This window comes from Perca flavescens, chromosome 12 (assembly GCF_004354835.1).
Source record: "Perca flavescens isolate YP-PL-M2 chromosome 12, PFLA_1.0, whole genome shotgun sequence".
Classification (NCBI taxonomy): domain Eukaryota; kingdom Metazoa; phylum Chordata; class Actinopteri; order Perciformes; family Percidae; genus Perca; species Perca flavescens.
This window is the reverse complement of record NC_041342.1, coordinates 9,124,047-9,148,482: the sequence shown is the minus strand read 5'-3', so window position 1 is coordinate 9,148,482 and position 24,436 is coordinate 9,124,047. Positions and strand designations below refer to the sequence as shown.

The window sequence follows — 24,436 nt, the reverse complement described above, 5'->3', positions numbered from 1 at the left end:
GGTATAATAGCAGATGGTGCACAGAAGAGATAAACACAAATTGAACAAGAACTAAAACCCTCTCCCACCCCCCACCCTCTGCGGTCTCGAGGAAAACAAAACAAACAAACAAACAGAAATCACACCTTGCCTAATCATTCTCCTCTAATTATTGTGGGGTTGAGGTCATTAAGTCTGATATTTGTGCTGCTGCGCTTTCCCATAGGTTGATAGTTGATGATCTGGCTTTGTACAGAGCCAGCGCTGAGCTATCATTTTATTGGTTGCAGTTGAGCCGGATAGCCAAATTTTCGTCATTAAGTAACCAAACAATCGGGTCAGTTGGAATTCGACATCCTATCACATCAGATATTACTGATGTTGTTTTATTCCAGAACTCATGCACCTGTTCACACTCCCAGACCATATGCAGGAAAGTTCCAGTTTGTTCAGGTTGACAGAACGTGCAATAGGGGGTGGGAATGACTTTAGAGACGTATCTCTTCTGAGTAGAGCTTAGATCGGGCCCAAAAAATCAAGCCCGAACCTACCCGAGCCCGAGCACGTTGTGTCCGAGCCCAGACCAGCCCGACACATTAACTGTAATTATGAGTCCGAGCCCGATTTAAACCCAACACTTTTTTTAATACGTGGGCCGACATTCTCAACTACAATTCCGAGTTGTTAACTACAGAAATCTGTTTAGAATTATCTTAATGAATAATGCAACAAGGGGGCACCCAGATAGCTCAGTTGGTAGAGCGGGCGCCCATATATAGAGGTTTACTCCTCGACACAGTGGACCCGGGTTCGATTACGACTTGTGGCCCTTTGCTGCATGTCATTCCCCCTCTCTCTCCCCTTTCATGTCTTCAGCTGTCCTGTCAAATAAAGGCCTAAAATGCTCCAAAAAATAAATAAATAATGCAACAAGGACAAAGCATGTAAAGTGCGTTGTTTATTCAGAATGGAATGGATCGCAAATTGATCAGAATGAAGAAACATAAAAAAAAAAAAATGAACATAGAAAATGAACAAGAATTAACTTTGGATGCCCTAGGAGAAGGCCTATGCCTGTGTATGAGCCTGTAGATGAAGTGTGGGGAATTGATTAGGCCAAGGCTATGCTGCCTGCTATACACAAATGTAACCATTATACAGTATAATAGCATATTAATCACAAAGCTATAGCCTACTTACATGGATCTACATGTTGTCATGCAAGAACAAGATTGCATCCACAGTTGCTGGTTTCAGAGCAGTCCTCCTCTGCTCTATCGCTTGGCCAGCTGCGCTGAACACCCGCTCGCTGCTGCTGCTGCTTGCTGGAATGCAGAGGACGGATCTTGCCAGCCTAGATAGTTTTGGGTACACCAATCCGTTGACTTTCCACCATTTCAGTAGGTCCCTGTCGTCATCCATGGCATGCCTCTGTGAATTGTAAATGGCCACTTCATCCTCATCTGGTTTGTTATCAACGTCTTGGTTCTCCCACTCGGCAAAGTCGGAGTCTCTCCTGGGCCTGGCTGGTGGTGGTGTGAAGCCAATACTGCTCACAGCCGCTGCAGCATCTTCCTCCACAGACAAGAGTAGGGTGCGAACGTGGGCATGTACTTCAGATATCTCTTCAGGAGACATCATCCTCAATTTGTTGAATTTGGGCCAGAGGAAAAGAGCAACTTTGTGCAGCATGTTCACCTGGACTTTTTGCACTATGAACTCGGCAGAGTTGATGGGAGAGGGCTGGCAATGTCTCTTCAGTCTCTCAAGCCAGAGGCAGACCTGGTTTATGGTTGTATATTTGTTGCCTCCATCTCTCTCTGGGCATTATAGAATGGCTCCAAAAAGGTGACCAGAAAGCTCAATAAATCAGGTGCAATATGTTCAATGCAATCAAGCTCACTGCGGGTCTCCAGCTTCTCCCGTAGCTCCAGGTATATGTCCTGAACTAACTTGAGTGTGAGGTAAACTGTGCTAAATTGTGTCTTCCCCATCTGGAGCACGGTCTTCGATTATTGCGCAACCGGGCCAGATTGTTTCACATATCTCACGAGTCATTTAGTAGCAGATGTGGTCTCTCCAATATCCAGCACGTGGTTGGCCAGTGCGTCGGCATGCAGACCGTGGCACGTTATGTCGATGTAACTTAACTTTTTGTAGTCATCGGTCCACATATCTGTGCTCTTCAGAGCATCTTTGAGCGTCAGTGTTTCATCATAGTGTGTTTCGCCATCAAAAAGGAAGTGGGTGTAACTTGAGTGTACATTGTCCAGTTGGCTCAAAACTTTTCAGGATTCATAAGACTAACTCTGAGGACATTTACTTGACAAAACTGACTCAAAGTCATAGTGCCCCCTAGTGGCAACAGGAAGTAGGCCTAAAAGTCAAGGTGCTATACTTTAACGAACTCCTAGAGATTTCATCTGATGGACTTCAAATTTGGTCTGTACCATCCCAACACCTTAAAGATGACAAGTTATTAAAAGAAAAACTTTTCATCAAATGGTGTGGGCGTGGCGTGGCGTCCATTTTGAGTGTTTAGCGATGAACGAGAAAGTGGCTGTAACTACAGTGTACATTGTCATATCTGCTTGAAATTTCCCACAATTAACAAGAGTCCAGGCCTGAGGACATCTAGAGGCCAATGTTTACTTTTGGTCATAGCGCCCCCCGCTGGCAACAGGACATAAGCCTTATATGACAAACATCATCCGATTTACATGAAACTTATGTGTGGTCTACATGTGATACTAAGCCACCCCTATACTTTAACCACGCCCACTTACACAGACCACGCCCCATTTCATAACATTTGAACCATTTAAGGTAGAGTCTTGTGTGAGGTGTCATTGAACTCAGCACAGAGTTCCTTCTTTATTGCTTATGGTTTGGCCCGCCCCCTCTGCTTAAGCCACGCCCCCTTTCATAACTGGTGACCCGTTTAAGGTAGAGTCTTATGTGAGGTATCAATGAACTCAGCAGAGACTTCCTTTTTTATTGGTAAAGGTTTGCCCCGCCCCCTATGCTTTGGCCATGCCCCCTTCCACAGCTAATGAACCGTATGATGTAGAGTCTTATGTGAGGTATCAATGAACTCAGCAGAGACTTACTTTATTGGTAAAGGTTTGCCCTGCCCCCTATGCTTTGGTCACGCCCCAAAGCGTTGTTTGACGAGCACATCTTGTTGACCCTGTCTCAGCACTAGCATATTTGCTAACATCAGCAAAATGTGTTTTGCCCGAAGATGGTACTTCAAACTTATCGTGCTTCGGTGGAATGACAGTTCATCACTGCAATAAGAGCAGACAACTGCAACTGGTTTTATCAAAACTTCCATCTGGAAGCTTTTTATAACAAAACTTGCCATTCAGTAAAGCGGGCACCGTCTCCTCTGTCATCGTTTACTTGTGTTTGCCGAGCAACACATATCACACAAAGCGCAACCATCCGCGCTGCGATAACAGGAAGAGGTTTGGGTCAAACTTGATAAAATGCTTACTTTGCGTTAAAAAAAATAACGCATTAATTTTCTTCTGTTTTATTCATTTATTTTATTTTTGTAAACGCTATTTAAAAACACGTTCTTCTGCATTTCCTTTCCCTGCTCTCCTCCGTCTCTCTGTCACTTGTGTCTCGCTCACATACACACACACAGCCCCTCCCACTGTGCGGTGTTTGGTGTTTTTAGCCCCCAATGTTGCCTTCCAGGCAGCGCGGCAATGGTTATGTTTAAGGCAGGTTTAAGGTTTTAGGTGAGGGTAAGCTGCCTGTAAGGCAACGTTGAAGGCTTAAAAGACCATCAAGCGCACTGTGCACACAGCGTCTGTCTCCATCAAGGAGAGAGAAGACGGCTGGCGAAATTCACAAGTTCACTAAAGGTTGGTATATATCTTGTGAACACCTTTACACAATCACACATTCACAATCACCGACCAGACTCTTAGCAAACAAGCGATTGTGCCTGCTTTAGAAAGTTAACTAGTCGCAAAATGCAGTTGGGTTGTCGAGGTCAAAACACTATAAAGCAGCTGTGAATCAAATAAACGTATTATAAATAATGTTATGTCATTTTTTACACTAACACTGAATGTTTGCTCCAAATGAGTATTGAAAAGTATTTTCCGCGACTGAAAAAGGCACGTATTGAGGATGAGGACCAGCCTGAACCGGAGGTATCAGTCTGAAACAGAGCTTAACAGTCCGACCAGTGTAATTAGTTATGTTATTAATTTGTTTACAATATGTTCAGGCTTCAACCAGTGAAAGACAGGGTCAGGGAGAAAAAGAGATAGATTCGTTAGGCATTAAAGTAGGAAAGGAGGACAGCATCCAGACAGCGTCCAGACCAACTGCGTGTCTTCAGTTTTTGATACTTGATTGTTACGAAAATAAGTATTCGTAACAAGAATCGAATACTTGACACGGGGCAACACCAAATTGATTTTAGGTAATAGGCTACCATGTATATATAAGAATTATGATACACTATGATATTATAAGACATTATAAAATGCTTTACAAAGCAGACCCTGCTTTATCATCTGTTTTACTTTAAATGGCACCATAATTTACAAAAAGAACATCACGTATCTTACATCATGTAACATCATGTATTGAACTAGCTATTGAGACCATAAACTCATTAGGAATTTATGAAGGTAATAAATCTGGCAGGGTCATTTTCCGACAACTTTTTGGAGCCTTTAAGGCCTCCCATGCCACCCCTGAAGACGACACTGAGGACCAATTTTAGCTCAGACCTAAGCCATTCTATATTTTCTGGCAGGTCTAGGCACACCCACGCATGATCAGAGATTACGATAAATCCTAACACATATCCTATAGCGGAGGGAGCCAATTTTGGACATTTAAAAAAAGTGTATCCTAGAATATGTCTTGTGCACTGACGAAGAAAATGTATAATCTCCCCCAGCATATCAACCAAGCCTAAAATCCTCTAATGTGAGAGACTGGACATGATTTAAGCCATGATTTCATCTTGAATTTAAAACCAGCAAAGCTGTTCCATTCTCTGATCTCGCTTGGTAGTTGGGAGTTCCAATACTTTGTGGCTCTAACAGAGAAGACTGATCTGCCAAACTCAGTAGATCTGTGCTGTACTGCAGTCACCTCTGTTGGTCGTCCTAGTTCTCCTCCCATTTACTGAACGCAGTGATACAAACTAATTTAATGGAGGAGTGGTCAAATCATTGATTACTTTATTACTAACATCAGCAAGAAACACAAAACTGTCATGAGTGAATTATATTACAGTGGTGATAACTTGATGGCTTTTTGTCCAATGCATTGAGTGTTTGTTTATAAAGTGTTGTGTTTCCAGCTTGTGATACAGTATATGTGTAAAAGAATCATTGAGTGCATATACTGTAAAGTTTGGCTCCATGTAAGGGGAGATGGTTTCTAATATATCTAAAGTTCCTTCAATTAAATTTGACAGTTTTACACACCTGTTTCCCATGTTTCTTAAAGGACAGCTGTGAGTCAACAGTTATTTCCAGATATATAAAATGAGTCATAGTCTGGATCCTTTCCACCTTAACAATGATATCTGGCTGACTTTCATTTTTTCGATTATAAATACATACAGGCAGTTTACTTATGTTAGTGATGTTAATGTTGGGGACCAAGAAGCTGGTTAAACCTGATTTAACCAAAAAGGCCTCAGATTGAGTTGACCAGAGAGACAAGGAATCGTGGCCTGTATGTAAACCCCAAAGCCTGGTTAATTCACACCTCTATGCGAAAGTCCCAGCCAGAAGGGACAAGCCTCACAGCTGGCAGGAAGTCAAAGAACTACAAGATTGTAGTCTTCAAACTTTCAAGAGTTTTGAGTCTTCCTTTTGGTTCAGCGGGACCATAAACACAGCATGAGGTGGTCTCAAACTATAAATAGCCTGTTAACCCCAAGATCTTTGCTTTCCACGGTAATTCATTTTACCGACAGGAGGTGCAGGCAGTCCGGACTAGCTAGCCAGCGTCATCTCGCTGGTCGAGATTGAGCTGGGACATTTTATATCTTTCTGATATACCAAGGGGGTCCGAGGAATACTGGATTAGTATTTCATCTATCTGCAGCGGGAATAATCAACCCGGATTCAAGAAAGGACTACGTTCCGTTTTTCTTGCGTTGTCGACTTGGATTGCGTGTCGTCTACTGCTCTGGACAAAACGGATCGTTAAACTCTGGCGAGACATTAACTGACAAACAACCACAGTAAGGAGGCTTTTACACAGTTCTGGGCAGACTATAGAATTGGTGTGTTTGGTTTGTTTCATTAATGAGCGAAGGTTATCGCTACCATTGTTGCCATTAATGTGATCTGATTGTAATCATGTAATGGTCCATATATGATTATTAATCTGTTTCTGTGAATGTATTATTGATCACGATACTGTTGATTATGTTGTGTTAAGTAGCTTGGTCAAAACTGTAATCGCTACCTGCTAACTCACTCCTTTTCACGGAATTTAGTTACTGTCTGTGAGATAATTGCGGAAATCAGCTGTTAGCCACTGGAGTGGTTAGTGACTGTCTTCCCTCAGCGAGACAAAAGCCTCAGAGTCTGTCCCAACTACACGTGTGGGCCAGACCTGAGGGGGGCTGGTCATTATCAATAACTAAGATCAGAGTGCCTCTTTTCTTTACACTTCTTCTCTACTCTTCTTTTACTAATTATCTCTATATATATATATATACACACACACACACACACACACACACACACACACACACACACACACACACACGGACACAAGCTAGCCACGTAGCTCCCGAGCTAACACTGCTGGCTTAACCACGTGGAGTCGGCATGACGTTTGTACAGAGCTAATACATGACCTAGCATACCGGCTAAGCGTGCGCGTTGCCTAGCAACCCCCCCGGCTTCTTCAGCCCCTCCTCGTGCACCCAGCACCACTACCGCCCTCTTGAGGCTAAATAGTTATGTGCAGGTCACCGGAGTAGCCATTTTGGTAGTTTTTGTGTTAGAACTACATTTCGACACCGCCCCTCCTCTTTCACTCACTCTCTCTCTCACACACACACACACACACACACACACACACACACACACACACACACACACACACACACACACACACACACACACACACACACACACACACACACACACACACGCTACATGCTGCTTTGTTTTTGCTTTGTTTTTGGTTGTGATATTGTAAAAAGGTATATAAGTTTATTATTGAAGGATTATTGATTAGCTACTGATAATTGTGACGTTAATACATCTTATTATACTTAATTAGCAGTTGCTTGTGATTATTTGTGTACTTGTTGTAATAATTGCTGGCTGAACAGGTCCGTGCTCGAAATCACCCCTTCCTTTGTTTCCTTTTAAAGGATTTTCACAGAAATGAGACTGTTCCACAGTTAGATTTATTGGTCCCTGACTTGCAGGGTGGTGCCCCGTTTTGATTGTTTGTCAATTTGATTAAGTTATTAATAACCATATTCATAACTATATTAATATTGATAAAACATCTTTGATAATTTGCCAATGATCAAATCTGTACCCTACGAGTATCCAACATTAATAAATGTTGGCCATTGCTGCCTGCTGTTAATATAGTTGCCATCTCATAACTATCTTTTTCATGTGGAAGGATGACTGTGTCAACTTTAGAACATACAAATGGCAGATCAATAACATATAGACTAAATAACAGAGGTCCTAAAATTTTGCCCTGTGGGACACCAACAAAGCAGCCAATGAACAATGAAGTACTATCCCCAACTCTGGTGCATTGTTTTCTCTTGGTAAGGTAGGACTCCATCCATTTTATTGCTTCCACAGAGAAATTAAAATTGGACAATTCTGAGGGGAGAAAACTATGATTTACAGTATCAAATGCCTTACTCAGGTCCAAAAATACTGCGCCCACAGCACTCCCAGTATCAAATTTTGATTTGATTTACATATACAAAACAGTGGCAGCAGCAACCAGAATAAAATCAGTTTTAGATTTTAAATAACGTAACTTACCAATGCTGATTGCATTACTTTTAAACAAAGTTCATGTGTAAAGTTAATTACTGAAGTCAAAATGCCTTTCATAGACTTTGGATTTTCAAATTAAGCTAAAATGTAGCTCTTTCTTTGCCGACTCCACCTTTTCATTAAAAATTATAAATGTATAAATGTCCAGTGTCAAGCGCACGTATAGATAGGTTTTGAGTCCGACCTTTGACGATTTCCTGCATGTCTTCCCGCTCTCTCTCCCCTTTCTCACCTAACGCGACATACGGACATTTTTATTTTTACAGGTTATGAAATTGTCTCAATTTAATACTGATAGACAGCAGCGTAGCCCGCTGCGCAGGCTGACAGCAGTCGGAGCTCCAGCGGACGGAGAGCTCTGCATCCTACAGCAGCGGTTTCTTGCTGTGCCGCCAGTCCCCAGAACAGCATGGTCCCCTGGAGAGTCCGGTACAGTCTGACTCTGCAAACGGAGATACCATCAGCTCTATACAGCGGAGCGTTCAGATCCAGTCGCATGTGTATGCAGTGACTGTGGATGAGAGAGAGGCAGGCTGCTGAAAATCAGAAGTTTTGCTGCTTGTGATATTCCTTTGGCGCTGGCTAAAACCTCTTTAAGGGGCGCCAAAACTTTCTGTATGCAGTAAAAAGCCTGAATAAATACCGGTAATAAATTCATAATAATAATAATAACCATTAAACTCCAGATGGACTCCAGCCGTCTTCTCTGCGGGGAAAAAGATTAATGTTGGAAAAAGCAACTTCTTCTTCTGTGTGTTAATTAGCAGATCACAAACCAAGTTTAAGGCTCATACCGCCACCTACATTACTGTATTGGAGTGTGTAGAATAATCAATGGCATTAATTAATCTGCACGGAGGAGCTATTCACAGTCGGGTCTGTTATGTTTGTGAGAGAGAGAGAGAGAGAGAGAGAGAGAGAGAGAGAGAGAGAGAGAGAGAGAGAGAGAGAGCATATGGCAGTATGTGGCAGTCAACACTGATTGTATCAATGTATGGAAAACACTGATGTCCTCATAGCTATGGTCCTCCTCAGCTTCCATCTGGCTGGAAGGTCTTTCTGTGTAGATATTGACAACTCTCGTTCATTTTCAACACCATTATAGTATGGGGTTCCACAGGGTTCCGTTCTTGGGCTATTACTTTACATGCTACCACTCGGGCAAATAATTAGGAAAAACAATATAAATCAAAGCTGCAAGCAGCAATGGACGGGCCCTCGCGCCTCGGTGCGCGTCGGGGTTACTGGTGGACGCCACTCCTTGCGACCGTGCATTTGCATGGCACTCAGACACCGCAAATTGTCACCAATGAAAAGGGAACTCCCTGCCGAGTTCAACGATACCTCACACAAGACTCTACGTCATACATTTCATTAGCTGTGAAAGGGGGCGTGGCTAAAGCATAGGTAAAAAGGAACTCTCTGCTGAGTTCAGTGATACCTCACACAAGACTCTACCTTAAATGGGTCATTAGTTATAAAAGGGGGCGTGGCTAAAGCTTAGGGGGCGGGTCAAACCATCACCAATGAAAAAGGAACTCTCTGCTGAGTTCAAGGATACCTCACACAATACTCTACCTTAAACGGTTCAAATGTTATGAAAGGGGGCGTGGTTAAAGTATAGGGGGCGGCTCAGTATCACATGTAGACCACACATTAGTTTCATGTAAATCGGATGATGTTTGTTAAATAAGGCACATTTCCTGTTGCCCTGCCACAGCCACGCCCTATGACAAAAAGTTTTTCTTTTAACAACTTTTCATCTTCAACGTCTTAAGATGGCCCAGACCAAATTTGAAGTTGATCGGATGAAATCTCTAGGAGGAGTTTGTTGAAGTACAACATGTGGAAATGGCCAAAATCGCACTCATTTCGAACTTTCAATTCAAAATGGCAGACTTCCTGTTGGGTTTAGGGTATGGCTCCAATGACGTTTTGTGTGCGTCTTGACATGATATATATGTATACCAAGTTTCATGAGTCTGCGTTAAACGTACTGCAGGGGCTCAATTTTTTTAATTTTGTAGCTAGCGAGCAATTTTTGTGCGCCTATTCCCGAAACCCTTAAAATACGTGAATTTTCACCAGACTTGATGCGTCCGCCAAATTTGGTTTGGTTTGAGTTTTTGAATATGTTAAGCCCCTCAAAAAGGCAATTTGCCGGGAAAAAAGAATAATAATTCCTTCAGTTTCAATAGGGCGTTCGCCGCTGTAGGTGCTCGGGCCCTAATTAAAGCTGCAAGCAGCGATGACGGGCCCTTGCTCATTGCCCCAGGGGTTACTGGCAGATGCAATATCATATGTAGACCACACATTGTAAGTTTCATGTAAATCGGAATAACTTTTGCCAAGATATAACCTTCCTGTTTCAACACCCACCTACAGGAAGTTGCTCCTCCATAACTTGCGCGTTGTTTTAGTTATCAAAAATCTTTTGATAACTTTTTGCCATGAGGGTCCTGCAAGTCTATGTGCAAGTTTTTGTGGCGATCGGACTCACACCCCAGGAGCAGTTAGACAAAGTAGGTTTCCCATATATCAATATTTTGCCGATATTGAAACTGAATTAAACAGCGCCATCTAATGGCCGATTTTAAATATATGGCATACATAATTTTTGCCCGGTGTCTTAACGTCTGTTTCAGAGCACCAGAGAGCAGGGTAAACATATCAGTAGCACCGAAATGAGGCGCCGAAATCCGCGTTGCTATTCGGTCCGGTAGATACAAGTCGTGAAGGCACCTGTGTCGTATTAGCACCAGATTTCGGTACCCAACACTATTCAGTAAGAAGATTTTTATAAGTAAATGTGTTACGTGGAGGCCGGGAATAAAGGACCCAATCACAGAGAGCAGGCAGGTAGGCAGGAGAAGGTTTGAGGACGGGAAATTTATTAACAAAAACAAGGCAGCACTAAGGCTGGTAAAAACCCAGGGAAAAATACAAAAAAAGGCACAAGACTGAAACAAACTGACAGGATAGGAACTAACTCAATAGACAGGACCAGGACACAAACTAGCATGGCGAGGAACACAAACTCACGCAGGCAGGACAACGGACACAAAACAATCTGACAAGACACAAAGGGAAACACAGAGGATAAATAAACTAGGTAACGAGCAAACATAGGACAGGTGACACCAGGGCAGGGGAACAGGTGGAGCACATTAGACAATTACACAGGTGGGAAAACACAGGAAGCAGAACTAGACATGACAAGAAAGAAAACTATCACCATAAAAACAGGAAACAGAACATAATACAAAACAAGACCGAAAATCACTCAATGACAAGGAGACAAAACCCACAGTACAAAAACAATCCATAGGGACATACATTAAAGGGGTGATAGAATGATTATACAGGGTATTTCACACTGTTCCTTATGGTCTCCTAATGGGGTATGTAACATTGGTTGGGCTGAAAATGGCCTGGTAGATATTTTATTGGCCCTTATGCATTCCTGTGTTTTGGACCTATTTTCAACAAGAGCTTTTCTTCCAAATATGGTATGCTCATGAATATTTAGATGAGCTGCGCGCTGATTGGTTGAGCGAATCCCCATACACACACATTAGAGACGCGTGCTGATTGGTTGAGCAAATCCCCATACACACACATTAGAGACGCGCGCTGATTAGTTGAGCGACAGAATCTCATATTCCAGACACTGCAATGTTTCGTTACCAAATTCACTTCTGAGACATTGTTTTTTGACAAATCAACTATATAAAGCTCAAATATTGGCCCTTTTACAAAAATGTATGGCTAATTGCAAATTCGGAAAGACGTGTCGGACTTTAGGAGCTCCACACACTAACGAGAAAGCGGCAGCCTGCTGGGCACAATACCCAGGGCAAAGTCACCCTTTGTGGATTACTGCACTACCGGGGCTCCGCGGCCGGCTTGCCTGCATAACTATAATATTTTTAGGGACCGAGCGCCGACAGCGGCGAAGGCCTTTTTGAAACTGAAGGAATTATTATTATTTTCTGCAAATTAATTGGCTTTTTGAGGAGCTTAACATATTCAAAAACTCACCAAAATTGGCAGTCGCATCAAGTGTGGTGACAATTTACGTATTTTAAGGGTTTCGGGAATAGGCGCGCAAAAATGGCTCGCTAGCGCCCCCTACAAAGTTAAAGAAATTGAGCACCTGCAGTGCGTTTATCGTAGACTCACGAAACGTGGTAGAAATATGTACCATGTCAAGATGTACAAAAAACGTCAATGGAGCCATAACCTAAATCCAACAGGAAGTCCGCCATTTTGATTTCAAAGTTTGAAATTAGTGCGATTTTGGCCATTTCCACGTCGTACTTTAACGAACTCCTACTAGAGATTTCATCCGATCAACTTCAAATTCGGTCTGTGCCATCGTAAGACATTAAAGATGAAAAGTTATTAAAAGAAAAACTTTTCGTCAGACAGTGTGGCCGTGGCATGGCGGCCATTTTGAATGTATAGCGATGAACAAAGAAGTTGTTGTAACTTGAGTGTACGTTGTCGTATCTGCCCAGAATTTCTCACGATTGACAAGGGTCCAGGCCTGAGGACACCTACAGGCCAAAATTGACTTTTAGTCATAGCACCCCCCCGCTGGCAACAGGAAATGCGCCTTATATGACAAACATCATCCGATTTACATGAAACTTATAATGTGCGGTCAACATGTGATACTAAACCGCCCCCTATAATTTAACCACGCCCACTTAATCAGGCCACGCTCCATTTCATACCATTTAAACCGTTTAAGGTAGAGTCTTGTGTGAGGTGTCATTCAACTCAGCAGAGAGTTCCTTCTTCATTGGTGATGGTTTGGCCCGCCCCCTATGCTTCAGCCATGCCCCCTTTCATAATATTTCAACCATTTAAGGTATACCCTTGTGTGAGGTATCATTGAACTCAGCAGAGACTTCATTCTTCATTGGTGATGGTTTGACCTCGCCCCCTAAGCTTTAGCCACCCCCCTTTTATAACTAATGACCTGTTTCATGTAGACCCTTGTGTGAGGTATCATTAAACTCAGCAGACTTCCTTCTTCATTGGTGATTGTTTGGCCTGCCCCTTTGTGCTTTGCCACACCCTTTCTTATAAATGGTGACCCGTTTATGGTAGAGTCTTATGTGAGGTATCAATAAACTCAGCAGAGACTTACATTTTTATTGGTAAAGGTGACAATTTGCGGCGTCTGAGTGCCACCCAAATGCACAGTCGCAAGGAGCGGCATCCGCTGGTAACCCTGATGCGCGCAGAGGCGCAAAGGCTCGTCCATCGCTGCTCGCAGCTTTAATTACAGTTTGAATTTTGTCACAACACTTATATCACAGCTACCCCAAGGTCTTACAAAGCTAACAGTCCCATTTTAAATTTAAGGCATTTTTATGAATGTGAGGGTTCTTCTTAGGAGGAGCAGCTAGCTAGCTATGTGTTCTATTCAATACAATGGGAAAATATCGCGGCTAGCTAGCTACACTTTCGGCATAACTATAGTATATTTACAGTTTGAATTTGCCCGTTTTCAGAGGCAGTTTCAAATTGTGAGATTTGCTGAGGAAAGAGGTGTCAATGGGATTTCGAGGTTCTATGTATGTCCTAGTTACCCACTAAACTGTCATTATTCAACTATGACAAGGTAAAATCGGTTTTGCATTCTATCACCCCTTTAAACAGAAGTATACAAATAGGGAAACAGAACCCAATACGAAAACAGGATTACACATAACAGGGAACAGAAATACAAAGCAAAACACCAAAACCATGACAAAATGTTCCAATTAATGATCCAGGCAGAACATTCTCATCTCCCTCCTTCATTTTACAGTTGAATGGTGGCTAGAAAGTTCAATATGGAGTGGATTAATCTGCGTTATTTTCTTTCTTTTTTTTAAATTAATTGATCGAAATTAACGCGTTATTTTGACAGCCCTAATATAAAGACAAACTATTACATGTAAAAATATAGTGCCCTTTTTGGTCTTGATTGCAATATATTTTTTTATATGTAGGCTATCAATATATAAACATTTATGGTATATGCATATATGGCAATATATTGTAAAATATAAATATAAAATCACATATATGGGAATATATTGCCCAATATATCACATGATATTTTCCAATGTACTGCAATATATTTTGGTTTCGTAAGGGTAGGACGAGTTCGAAAGAATGTAAAACACATGAAAAATGCATAAATTAAAAATGGCCGCCTTCCTAATGAAGGTAAATGGGAAATATGTCCGCAATGATTACAGCAATAGGTGTGTTAAATCTGGTGAAGATCCGAGAAACTATGTCCAAGTTAAGGCCGTCCAAGCATTAGGGGGCGCTATGGAGCCCGCTTAAAGGTATGGGCCAAATTGCTGTACAGTCTCGCAAAGTTCCCAGGTGTTTATTTTGGCGCCAATTTCTGTGAGTTTTCGTATATAGTAAAGCCATCAAAAATGTGCCCAAGGGCTAAAACCAATTAGGGTCCCATAGGCCACGCCCACTTTGACCAATCAGTACCTTACTGTAGGGGTGGCTTCCGGATTGCCCTAGATGGTACCCTCAACATTTTGTAAATATCTGATGAGCCGTTCATGAGAAATACATTTTTTTGTACTTAGTGGCCAATGTTCGTAAAATGTATGGGGGACCTCCAGAGGGTCATGGCAACCATGAATCTGAAGTTTCGCGTTGATAGTCGTAATTCTGGTCCAGATATGGCAAAGTTGGTGTTTTTATAGTTAGCTACACAAATTTGTTTGTGCACAATTTGCGCAATTTTATGCTATAAAAATTCTTTTGATACATTTTTGTCAGGTCAGTCTGGAGATGCTGCTTGCCAAAATTCGTGCAGATTGGTCACAAGGTCTAGGAGGAGTTTGACAAAGTAGGTTTTCAATAAGTCACGATTTTTCATGCATAAAAGTCTGGCCTCAGATTAAACCTTTGGATACATGTGCTCAGAGACAAAGAGCTCAGAGACAAAAGACAGGCCTACTTGCAAGAGCCCCAGCCTGGTGAGTTCACACCTCTATGCGAAAGTCAAGGACCAAAGTCAAAGACCTACAAGATTGTAGTCTTCACACTTTCCAGAGTTTCGAGTCTTCCTATTGGTTCAGCGGGACCATAAACACAGCATGAGGTCTTAACCTATAAACAGCCTGATCACCAAAAAATCCTTTGTCTTCCATTGCAACTCACATTGCTGAAAGGAGGCGCGGAAGCGCTTGTGCTAAACTTCTGTTTTCTTAAGAAAGTGGATTTAATCCTATGAAAACGCACCAGTGTTTTTCATATCTGCAGTGAGAAGGAAACAACGTTTTTCTTCTCAAAGTCGACTAAACTTTCCCCCTTGCTGCCTTTTTGGAGGGAAGTTTCTCCGTGGCCGCTGACGAGCGCCAGGGACCCGTTCTGTTTCATTTCTGTGGAAATCTATGGACAGAAACAAACGGACTGAACACACAGTAAGAAGGCTTACGTCTGGGCAGAGATAAATAGTGTGTTTTATTAATGAGCAAATGTTATTGCTACCACTTGTTTACCATTAATGTGATTTGATTTTAATCATGTGCTACTGGTCCAAGCTGTGATTATTAATCTGTTTCTGTGAATGTGTCATTTGATCACGATACTCCGTTGATGGTTTGTGTTTGAGACTGTGTACATTACTTCCCACCTTGGAGAAGTTTATTGTCAGCAATCTGAGTCAGTTGTGTGCTAAAATAGCGAGGAAAATAACACTTTCTCTCGTTGAACCAAACCTCAGATTCTGCTGTAACGACAAGTTAAGTTAGAATCTCGAGTAACGAAGAGAGGGGTTATTTTCAAAACCACAAGAGATCAAGATTTCCAGTGTTTTTCTTCTGTTCAAGTTCTTTCCTCTTTCTCTCTCTCTCTCACACACACACTCACACACACACACACACACACACACACACACGGGCCACGGTGAACAGCTGTTTTCTGCAAGCTAGTCACGTAGCTCCCGAGCTAACGCTGATAGCTTAACCACGTGGAGTCTGCATAGCTTTTGTACAGAGCTAACAAATAGCCTAGCATACAAGCTACGGGCTTAGCGTGCGCGTTGCCTAGCAACCCACTCAGCCTCTTCTAGTGCCCTAGTCTCTTCAACCCCTCCTCGTGGACCCAGCACCACTACCGCCCTCTTGAGGCTAAATAGTTTTGTGCAGCTCACAGGAGTAGCCATTTTGGTAGTCTTTGGGTTAAAATACATTTCGACACACCACCTCCTCTTTCACTCACTCACACACACACACACACACACACACACACACACACACACACACACACACACACACACACACAGTGTCTCACAGACACATGCTGGTTTGCTTTGCTTTGTTAAATAAAAAAGGTATAGTGGTTTTAATTGATCGAAGAATTATTTATCAGCCATTGATGATTTTGAAGTTAATAAATTCTACTATACTTTAATTAGCAGTTGTTTGTGATTATTTGTGTACTTATTGTAATAATTTCTGGTTGAACACAGGTCAGTGCTCGAATTCACCCATTCCTTTTGTTCCTTTAAAGGATTACCACAGAAATGAGACTGTTTCACAGTTTGATTATTGGTCCCTGACTTGCAGGGTGGTGCCCCATTTTGATTGTTTGTTATTGAATAAAGTATTATTAGTAGTAGTATTATAAAGTTATTAATAACCATATTCATAACTTTATTAATATTGATAAAACATCTTTGATAATTTGCCAATGATTGAATCTGTACCCTACGAATTCCCAACATACGGTTTGGGAGTTATAGGGTGAAACAAGTTTTTTTTCTGCTGTAGCACCACCTAGTGGTGGATATGTGTACTTTTTTGAATGTTTGTAGTTTCCGCCAGGTCTGACGTGTGCAAAGTTTTCCAGTATGCTAAGCCCCTCAAAAGTGTGAGTGATGTCGCGGAATAATAATCTTAGCAATAACAATAGGTCCTTGCAGTTTCACTGCTTGGGATCTAATAATAATCCTTACAAAAACATAGGTGCCCCGATGGGCCTTGCACTTTTGTAAAATACAATAAAATATAATAATCTTAAAATAAAATACTGAGAGGTCGACAATTCATTTAACCCTTCACATTCCAATACAATCTGAATAGGCCGTTTTTAAGAATTTATTTCCTCAAACACGTTTTGTTTGGATGTTGATTGTGAAATTATGAATTGACAAAGTAAAGTTACAACTAATTATTTTTTAAATATTATTTTATAGAAAGTTTTAGGCCTTCTCTGAGGACCTAGAGGGACCTGACTTGATGATAATTAGCCATGTGGATTTACCGCTCCAGTGGAGAGGATGGTTGTTTATGCCAGCAGCTAAGTTTACAAGAATTTTTCCAAATTTCAAGATCCGTGACATGTAAGTAAGTATTGATAAGTATAGGCTTTTTACTCACGAAGGTTTCTTTGCACTTCAGTAACGAGCATAGCATTAGTTCATCTGCACCAGGGGCTAATCCTCTCTGTATCATTCCAAGTTAGGACATGTGCTGCATGTAACACTGCTCTGCTGTGTGGAGCAAGCCCCCAGGAACAGCGCCATGTCTTAAGGCAACCATGGGCTTAGCGGCCAACAGTGGAACTGCACCCCTCTGGCCCAGAAAGACTTTTCCAATAGACTTTTCATGGCGAAAGTAACCTCTATATTTCAGAAGATATTTTTTTTCAACTTAAAGGGTCCTTGTTTAAAATGTCATTTTTTATGAACGCGAGCAGACACGCACACGTCGCCATGCTCATGTGATGGTTCTCCCGAGGTCCTGTAGCTGTAATAATGGATAGAGCTAATGGCTGTAATTCACCATGTGTTCTATTAATACATCCATGGTATTATCTTATGATACATCTGAGGGATGTATGAATGTAGCTATGTATGCTGTAAAGCCTGTAACGTGGATGTAACGTTTCCCAAACTGCCGGGGCTATCAGCTAGTAGCTAACATCAGCGGTAGCTAGCATGGATGTATTAAGAGAATGGTAACACTATACATACATGCCTACATAACGTTACTACAGACATAGCTAGATACTAGCTAGCGCTAGCTACTAAGGTTAGCTAGCTAGTATCTAGCTAGTAGCACGGCATAATGATTACATCTCCTTGTTTCTCCAAATACTTCCATAGTTTATTTAGATAAGCATGTAAATGACCAGGAACAACGAAAACACAATGTTTAACGTTAGTGAATATTTAAAGGTCCCATGACATGGTGCTCTTTGGATGCTTTTATATAGACCTTAGTGGTCCCCTAATACTGTATCTGAAGTCTCTTTCCCAAAATTCAGCTTTGGTGCAGAACTACAGCCACTAGAGCCAGTCCCACAATGAGCTTTCCTTAGTATGTGCCATTTCTGTGTCTGAAGCTATTGAGGAGGAGAGTGGGAGGGGCAAGGTGGAGGGTGGGGGTGTGGCCTTGACCAACTGCCACTTTTCTCGTTTGAAAGCAATGATGTCTCTCTCTCATGGGTTGGCCAAATTCTCTGGGCGGGCAAAGCAGAGAAAGGGGAGGTAACCTTGCTTGTTATGACCTCATAACAAGCAGATTCCAAAACGGCTCATCTGAGCTTTCATTTTCTCAAAGGCAGAGCAGGATACCCAGGGCTCGGTTTACACCTATCACCATTTCTAGCCACTGGGGGACCATAGACAGGCTGCGGGAACTCATATTAATGTTAAAAAACCTCATAAAGGGAAATTTTCATGCCATGGGACCTTTAAGACAATGAAACTGAGTTCATGAGTTCACCACGTAGCTAGCTATATTTAATGGATGTATTAATGACGTACTAGCTAAATACTTGTAAGAGACACGAGAGAGAAGCTCAAGAATGCGCAGTTGTGCTACGACAACACAAAATAACTTGCTAGTGCGCATGTCCATTGTGACATCATGGGCCAGTCAACGCGGAAGATCAAGCTCCATTACTGCGGAAGATCCGGGTATTTTTGTGGAGCGAGGACTTCGCTGTTCAGAATGCCGTCCATCTTCCAAAATACAAAGCTTGTATCCAAATGCATTGTGCTTGAAGCTGCATGGCATTATATCTGGTTAACCATGGCCGTAGTCCAGTGTGACCGAAACTAATCGGCATGTGAATAGAGATGCAAATACTGGGGGTTGGGTTTGCGCTCTCCCTTTGGAATGTTACCTGCTGTGACTGAGTTATGTCAAAGTTTTATATTTTATCTACTTTATGTAATTTTAAAAATCACATTATTTGGCAGTGGACACATTGGAAAGTGTAAAATATAAGTTTTCTATCAATATTTTTGCCATGTATGTATGCTAAATACTCATGAAGCTATAAATCTAAATACTTGACATATTTATTTTTATCCTGCTATGGCAGTGGAGGGTTAATTCGGGTGACCCCCTGTGATGCAGAAAGGATGCTAATACTGTACCACTTTTAAAAAGAGGAAGCACAGGGAACAATCATTTCTATATTCTGATTTAAACATGGTTAGATCATTTTTTAATACAGTGGGGGAAATAAGTATTTGACCCCTTGCTGATTTTGCAGGTTTGCCCACTTACAAAGAATGCATAAATCTACAATTTTAATCATATGTACATTCTAACAGTGAAAGACAGAATCCCAAAGAAAATTCCAGAAAATCACATCATATGAATTTATTAAAATTGATAACCATCTGATGAGGAAAAACAAGTATTTGACCCCCTGGACAAACAGCATGTTAATATTTTGTAGAAAAGCCATTATTGGCCAGCACAGATGTCAAACGGTTTTTATAGTTGGTGACAAGGTTTGTGCACATTTCGGCAGGGATGTTGGCCCACTCCTCCCTGCAGACAGCCTCCAAATCATTCAGGTTCCGAGGTTGTTGCCTGGCAACTCGAATTTTAAGCTCCCTCCAAAGATTTTCAATCGGATTCAGGTCTGGAGACTGGCTAGGCCACTCCAGAACCTTGATGTGCTTCTTCTTCAGCCACTCTTTTGTTGCTTTGGCGGTGTGCTTAGGGTCGTTGTCGTGCTGAAACACCCATCCTCGACCCATCTTCAGCTCTCTCACTGAGGGAAAGAGATGTCGGTCCAGAATTCCACGATACATGGCCCCGTCCATCCTCCCCTCAATACGATGGAGTTGTCCCGTCCCCTTGGCTGAAAAGCACCCCCAAAGCATGATGTTGCCACCACCATGCTTGACGGTGGGGATGGTGTTCTTTGGGTTGTACTCGGTGTTCTTTGCCCTCCAAACACGACGAGTTGAGTTGAGGCCAAAAAGTTCTATTTTGGTCTCATCTGACCACATCACCTTCTTCCAGGCCTCTTCTGAGTCGTCCAGGTGGTGAATGGCGAACTTCATGCGGGCCTGTACATGTTTCTTCTTGAGCAGGGGGACCTTGCGTGCGCTGCAGGATTTCAATCCATGACGGCGTAGTGTGTTACCAACCGTTTCTTTTGTAACTGTGGTCCCAGCTGCTGCACCGTTCGCATGATCAGGGACACCCCACGAGGCAAGATCTTGTGTGGAGGCCCAGACCGAGGGAGGTTGGCGGTGGTGTGGTGCTTCCTCCATTTCCTGATAACTGCACCGACAGTTGATCTTTTCTCTCCAAGTTGCTTTCCGATTCTCTTGTAGCCCATCCCAGCCTTGTGCAGATCAACAATCTTGTCCCTGATGTCCGTAGAAAGCTCTTTGGTCTTGCCCATGGTGGTGATGTTGGATGCTGGTTGTTTGGGTGTTGACAGGTGTCTTTTATACAGGTAACGAGGTGAGGCAGGTGTATTTGATGTAGATAATTGGTTCGGATTGGGGCTGTGTCTTAAAGAAAGACTAACTGGCTTGTAGGAACCAGAATACTTGCTGTTTGTCCAGGGGGTCAAATACTTGTTTTTCCTCATCAGATGGTTATCAATTTTAATAAATTCATATGATGTGATTTTCTGGAATTTTCTTTGGGATTCTGTCTTTCACTGTTAGAATGTACATATGATTAAAATTGTAGATTTTTGCATTCTTTGTAAGTGGGCAAACCTGCAAAATCAGCAAGGGGTCAAATACTTATTTCCCCCACTGTATATATAATTATTTTGACTTTTATGGCCTTTAAATTCAGGAGTTCCTCAAAGTGCTCCTTCCACCGCCCTATTACCTCCTCAGTTGAGGTCAACAGTGTCCCATCCTTACTGTACACAGCTTGGATGGTTCCCCGCTTCCCCCTCCTGAGGTGGCGAACAGTTTTCCAGAAGCACTTTGGTGCCGACCGAAAGTCCTTCTCCATGTCTTCTCCAAACTTCTCCCACACCCGCTGCTTTGCCTCTTTCACGGCAGAGGCTGCAGCCCTTCGGGCCCTTCAGTACCCTGCAACTGCCTCCGGAGTCCTCCGGGATAACATATCCCGGAAAGACTCCTTCTTCAGTCGGACGGCTTCCCTGACCACCGTGTCCACCACGGTGTTCGTGGGTTACCGCCCCTTGAGGCACCTAAGACCCTAAGACCACAGCTCCTCGCCGCAGCTTCAGCAATGGAAACTTTGAACATTGTCCACTCGGGTTCAATGCCCCCAGCCTCCACAGGGATGCACGAAAAGCTCCGCCGGAGGTGTGAGTTGAAAGTCTGTCGGACAGGGTCCTCCTCCAGACGTTCCCAATTTACCCGCACTACACGTTTGGGCTTACCAGGTCTGTCCAGAGTCTTCCCCCACCCCCTGACCCAACTCACCACCAGATGGTGATCGGTTGACAGCTCTGCCCCTCTCTTCACCCGAGTGTCCAAAACATACGGCCTCAGATCAGATGAAACGATTATGAAATCGATCATTGACCTTCGGCCTAGGGTGCTCTGGTACCAGGTACAGTTATGAGCATCCCTATGTTCGAACATGGTGTTCGTTATAGACAATCCATGACTAGCACAGAAGTCCAACAACAAACAACCACTCTGGTTTAGATCAGGGAGGCCGTTCCTCCCAATCACGCCTCCAGGTGTCTCCATCATTGCCCACGTGTGCGTTGAAGTCCCCCAGCAGAACAATGGAGTCCCCCACTGGAGCCCCATGCAGGACTCCAGTCAAGGTCTCCAAGAAGGCCGAATATTCCGAACTCCTGTTTGGTGCATATGCACAAACAACAGTCAGAGTTTTCCCCCACAACCCGCAGGCGTGGGGAGGCGACCCTCTCGTCCACCGGGTAAACTCCAACACAGCGGCGCTCAGCCGGGGCTTGTGAGTATCCCCACACCCGCCCGGCGCCTCACACCCTGGGCAACTCCGGAGAAGAAAAGAGTCCAACCCCTATCCAGGAGTATGGTTCCAGAACCAAGACTGTGCGTGAGGTAAGCCCCACCAGATCTAACCGTGGCGCTCCACCTCCCGCACCAGTTCCGGCTCCTTCCCCACAGAGGGTGACGTTCCACGTCCCCAGAGCCAGCGTCTGTCGCCCGGGTCTGGTCCGTCGAGGCCCCTGACCTTCACTGCCACCCATGTAGCATCGCACCCGCCTCTTCAACATTGCGTGGAAGTCTGGGACGGTGCCAAAGGAGTGGCAGACTGGGGTGGTGGTTCCCCTTTTTAAAAAGGGGGACCAGAGGGTGTGTGCCAATTATAGGGGTATCACACTTCTCAGCCTCCCTGGTAAAGTCTACTCCAAGGTGCTGGAAAGGAGGGTTCGGCCGATAGTCGAACCTCGGGTTGAGGAGGAACAACGCGGATTCCGTCCTGGTCGTGGAACAACGGACCAGCTCTTCACTCTCGCAAGGATCCTGGAGTGAGCCTGGGAGTATGCCCAACCGGTCTACATGTGTTTTGTGGATTTGGAGAAGGCGTATGACCGGGTCCCCGGAGATACTGTGGGAGGTGCTGCGGGAGTATGGGGTGAGGGGGTCTACTCAGGGCCATCCAATCTCTGTATGACCAAAGTGAGAGCTGTGTCCGGGTGCTCGGTAGTAAGTCGGACTCGTTTCAGGTGAGGGTTGGCCTCCGCCAGGGCTGCGCTTTGTCACCAATCCTGTTTGTAATATTTATGGACAGGATATCGAGGCGTAGTCGGGGTGGGGAGGGGTTGCAGTTTGGTGGGCTGGGGATCTCATCGCTGCTCTTTGCAGATGATGTGGTCCTCATGGCATCATCGGCCTGCGACCTTCAGCACTCACTGGATCGGTTCGCAACCGAGTGTGAAGCGGTTGGGATGAGGATCAGCACCTCTAAATCGGAGGCCATGGTTCTCAGCAGGAAACCGATGGAATGCCTTCTCCAGGTAGGGAATGAGTCCTTACCCCAAGTGAAGGAGTTCAAGTACCTTGGGGTTTTGTTCGCGAGTGAGGGGACAATGGAGCGGGAGATTGGTCGGAGAATCGGCGCAGCGGGTGTGGTATTGCATTTAATCTATCGCACCGTTGTGACGAAAAGAGAGCTGAGCCAGAAGGCAAAGCTCTCGATCTACCGGTCAGTTTTCGTTCCTACCCTCACCTATGGTCATGAAGGCTGGGTCATGACCGAAAGAACGAGATCCAGGGTACAAGCGGCCGAAATGGGTTTCCTCAGGAGGGTGGCTGGCGTCTCCCTTAGAGATAGGGTGAGAAGCTCAGTCATCCGTGAGGAGCTCGGAGTAGAGCCGCTGCTCCTTTGCGTCGAAAGGAGCCAGTTGAGGTGGTTCGGGCATCTGGTAAGGATGACACCTGGGCGCCTCCCTAGGGAGGTGTTCCAGGCACGTCCAGCTGGGAGGAGGCCTCGGGGAAGACCCAGGACTAGGTTGAGGGATTATATCTCCAACCTGGCCTGGGAACGCCTCGGGATCCCCCAGTCGGAGCTGTTTAATGTTGCTCGGGAAAGGGAAGTTTGGGGTCCCCTGCTGGAGCTGCTCCCCCCGCGACCCGACACCGGATAAGCGGACGAAGATGGATGGATGGATGGATGGATGGCCTTTAAATTGACAAGATAGCTTCAAGACAGGAAAGAGGATAGAGAGGTAGGATGACCTGCAGCAAAGGGCCGTGGGTTGGATTCGAACCCAGGCCACTGTGAAAGGCCTCAGCCTACATGAGGCTCACAATCTACTGGTTGAGGTAGAGGTCGTCCTACACATCATGTTTTCTGTCATGTAAATGGCGTTTTTAGTGTTTAATTGACCTTATCCTTTTCTACTTTGCTGTGGGTTGTTGTACTGTTGCTGCCGTTACAGTACCTGGCTGATGGAAGCTCGGGGAGAGCTCTCTGGCCACAGCTCTAGCAATATCTGAATCCTGACTGGCTGACTGTGCAGCCTGGTCTGCAGCCTCCGCTTTGGCCCGGGCATGGGACGTCCTGCAAAAAGGCACAAATAAAATACATAGACTCTGTGTATTAATTGATTAATTAATAAATTATTATTTCATATTATTTAACAATTCCACTAGGGATGCCCCGATTGATCACCAGCTGATTATCATCGAC

General features: G+C 43.8%; 1 protein-coding gene across 1 annotated transcript in view; it reads right to left on the bottom strand.

Moving 5' to 3' along the window:
- The window catches only part of LOC114564922 (junctophilin-1), a 125,957-nt gene that overhangs the window by 15,492 nt on the left and 86,029 nt on the right, over positions 1-24,436 (bottom strand). Inside the window, exon 3 of the mRNA XM_028592601.1 lies at positions 24,189-24,307. Within this exon, the coding sequence (XP_028448402.1) occupies positions 24,189-24,307 (119 nt within the window). The remainder of the gene's footprint in view (positions 1-24,188; positions 24,308-24,436) is intronic.